Below are 1,655 nucleotides of genomic sequence, written 5' to 3' on the forward strand. Positions count from 1 at the left end.
AGCATTCGTACGAGAGCCCGTCCGCCGTCCAGCGCTGGGGGCCGTCGTAGTCGCCGCCGGATTCGATGTCGACGACCCCGGGTTCCGGGCTGGACATGGCCCAGTCGACGCAGGAGTGGTCCGCCGCCGCGCTCCCGGCCGCCGCGCCGACGAGCTTGTTCGGCGGGTCGAGGATCCACGGCCCGCGCCGCTGGCGCTTCGCGTAGAAGGCCCCGCAGTCCGTGCATCCGATGTGCTCGTCGAAGAGCATGAGGTAATCGATGCCACCGCCCTCTGAAGAGGGCCTTGTTCGCGTCATGGACGCCGCTCTGCGGCGTGAAGATGACGACGTCTTTGAAGAGCTTGTTCAGCTCGACGATGCTGAGGAGCGTCGGCTCGTCGTCGCCGCCGCCGTCGCCGCCGCCGGCCGCGCCCGCGCGGGTCCGCGGCGGCATTGTAGGAAGGCGGGGTGCTGGTGTCCTCGCCGCTGCGCCGCGCGCGGTCCGCGCGGGCGCTGGTGGGGCCTGGACCGGAGCGCGGCGCGGCGCCGGGCTCTGCGGCGGCGCGCGCTCTGGCTCCAGGGGCTATCCGCCGCTCGCGAGCGGTGGATCTGCTGCGGGCGGCGCGCTCTGCGCGCAGGCTCGCAGCGGTGTAGCTGCGCACAGCTAGCAGGTGTAGCGCGGTGGCTCACAGCGCGAAAGCGGGAACATAACCCAGATCAGAGTGAGACTGCGTTACGGGTATCCTAGGCGTATCCTGGCTCCTCTGCCAGTCGCTAAATCGGTCCGACCACATGATGTAGTCGCAGGTCTTCGACTCCTCCGCCGCGAACGCGGCGCCGGCGGCCGCGCACTCGTTCACAGTATCGAAGGTCCCCAGGTTCGTGACCTGGGTCTCGCACGTCTTGCCCTCCTCGAAGAGCGTCGCGCCGTACCCCTCGTCGCAGTCGGCGGCGGCGCCCGCGGCGCGGAGCGCGACGATGAGAAGGAGTCGCGGCGAGATCATTTTGGGCCGTCGGAGCTCGACGCAAAGCGTCGAGTTAATATGAGGCCCTTGCCGTGACGCGTCTCTAAACGTAGGGGGGGCGGGAGGAACCGCGGGAGGACGGGAGCTCCGAGGATTTCACAGGCTTTGCGCAAGCTTCCCGGCGAAATCGGCGTGAGCCCTCGAGCGGCACCTTGAAGTATTACTATTGTATTGACGCAGAGCGGGCAGCTCACAGCAATAATTATGGAGAGCTACTAGTAGGCAACCGGGCCCATGCTGCGCCACCACCTGCTCGTCCTCGTCGCCGCGCTGGCCGCGCCGCCGCCGCCGGAGCCGTCCGTGGGCGTCTGCTGGACGCGCAACCGCGTCGACGTGCGCGAGCCCAAGGCTCGGCGCGGCGAGGCGAACCGCAGCGCCGACGCGCTCGAGCTGCGGAACCTCGTGCTCTCCGCGGGCAGCGTCCGCCTGCGCCACAACGTGAGCAGCTGCCTCTTCACGGACCTCGCCGCGCCGCTCCTCGCCGCCGCGGTCGGCGAGCTCTTGGCGGCGCCGGGCGCGGGAGAGCTCAGAGGCCTCCGGCTCTTCGACGCGGTGCTCCCGGACGGCGAGGCCGCGTTCCTCGCGGCCCTCGAGGCGCGCGGCGACGGCAAGCTCGCGGCCTGGGCGCGCGACGCGGGCACGCTCGTAAC

The 1,655-nt window shown here is 70.4% G+C and overlaps 1 protein-coding gene across 1 annotated transcript in view; it reads right to left on the minus strand.

The window, feature by feature from the left end:
- AURANDRAFT_68838 (hypothetical protein) overlaps positions 1–1,655 on the minus strand; it is a gene marked incomplete at both ends in the record, with an annotated part of 6,459 nt that overhangs the window by 2,610 nt on the left and 2,194 nt on the right. The window contains one exon of the mRNA XM_009044570.1: positions 718–867. Within this exon, the coding sequence (XP_009042818.1) occupies positions 718–867 (150 nt within the window). The remainder of the gene's footprint in view (positions 1–717; positions 868–1,655) is intronic.

The sequence above is a fragment of the Aureococcus anophagefferens genome (genome assembly GCF_000186865.1).
Source record: "Aureococcus anophagefferens unplaced genomic scaffold AURANscaffold_460, whole genome shotgun sequence".
Taxonomy (NCBI): domain Eukaryota; class Pelagophyceae; order Pelagomonadales; family Pelagomonadaceae; genus Aureococcus; species Aureococcus anophagefferens.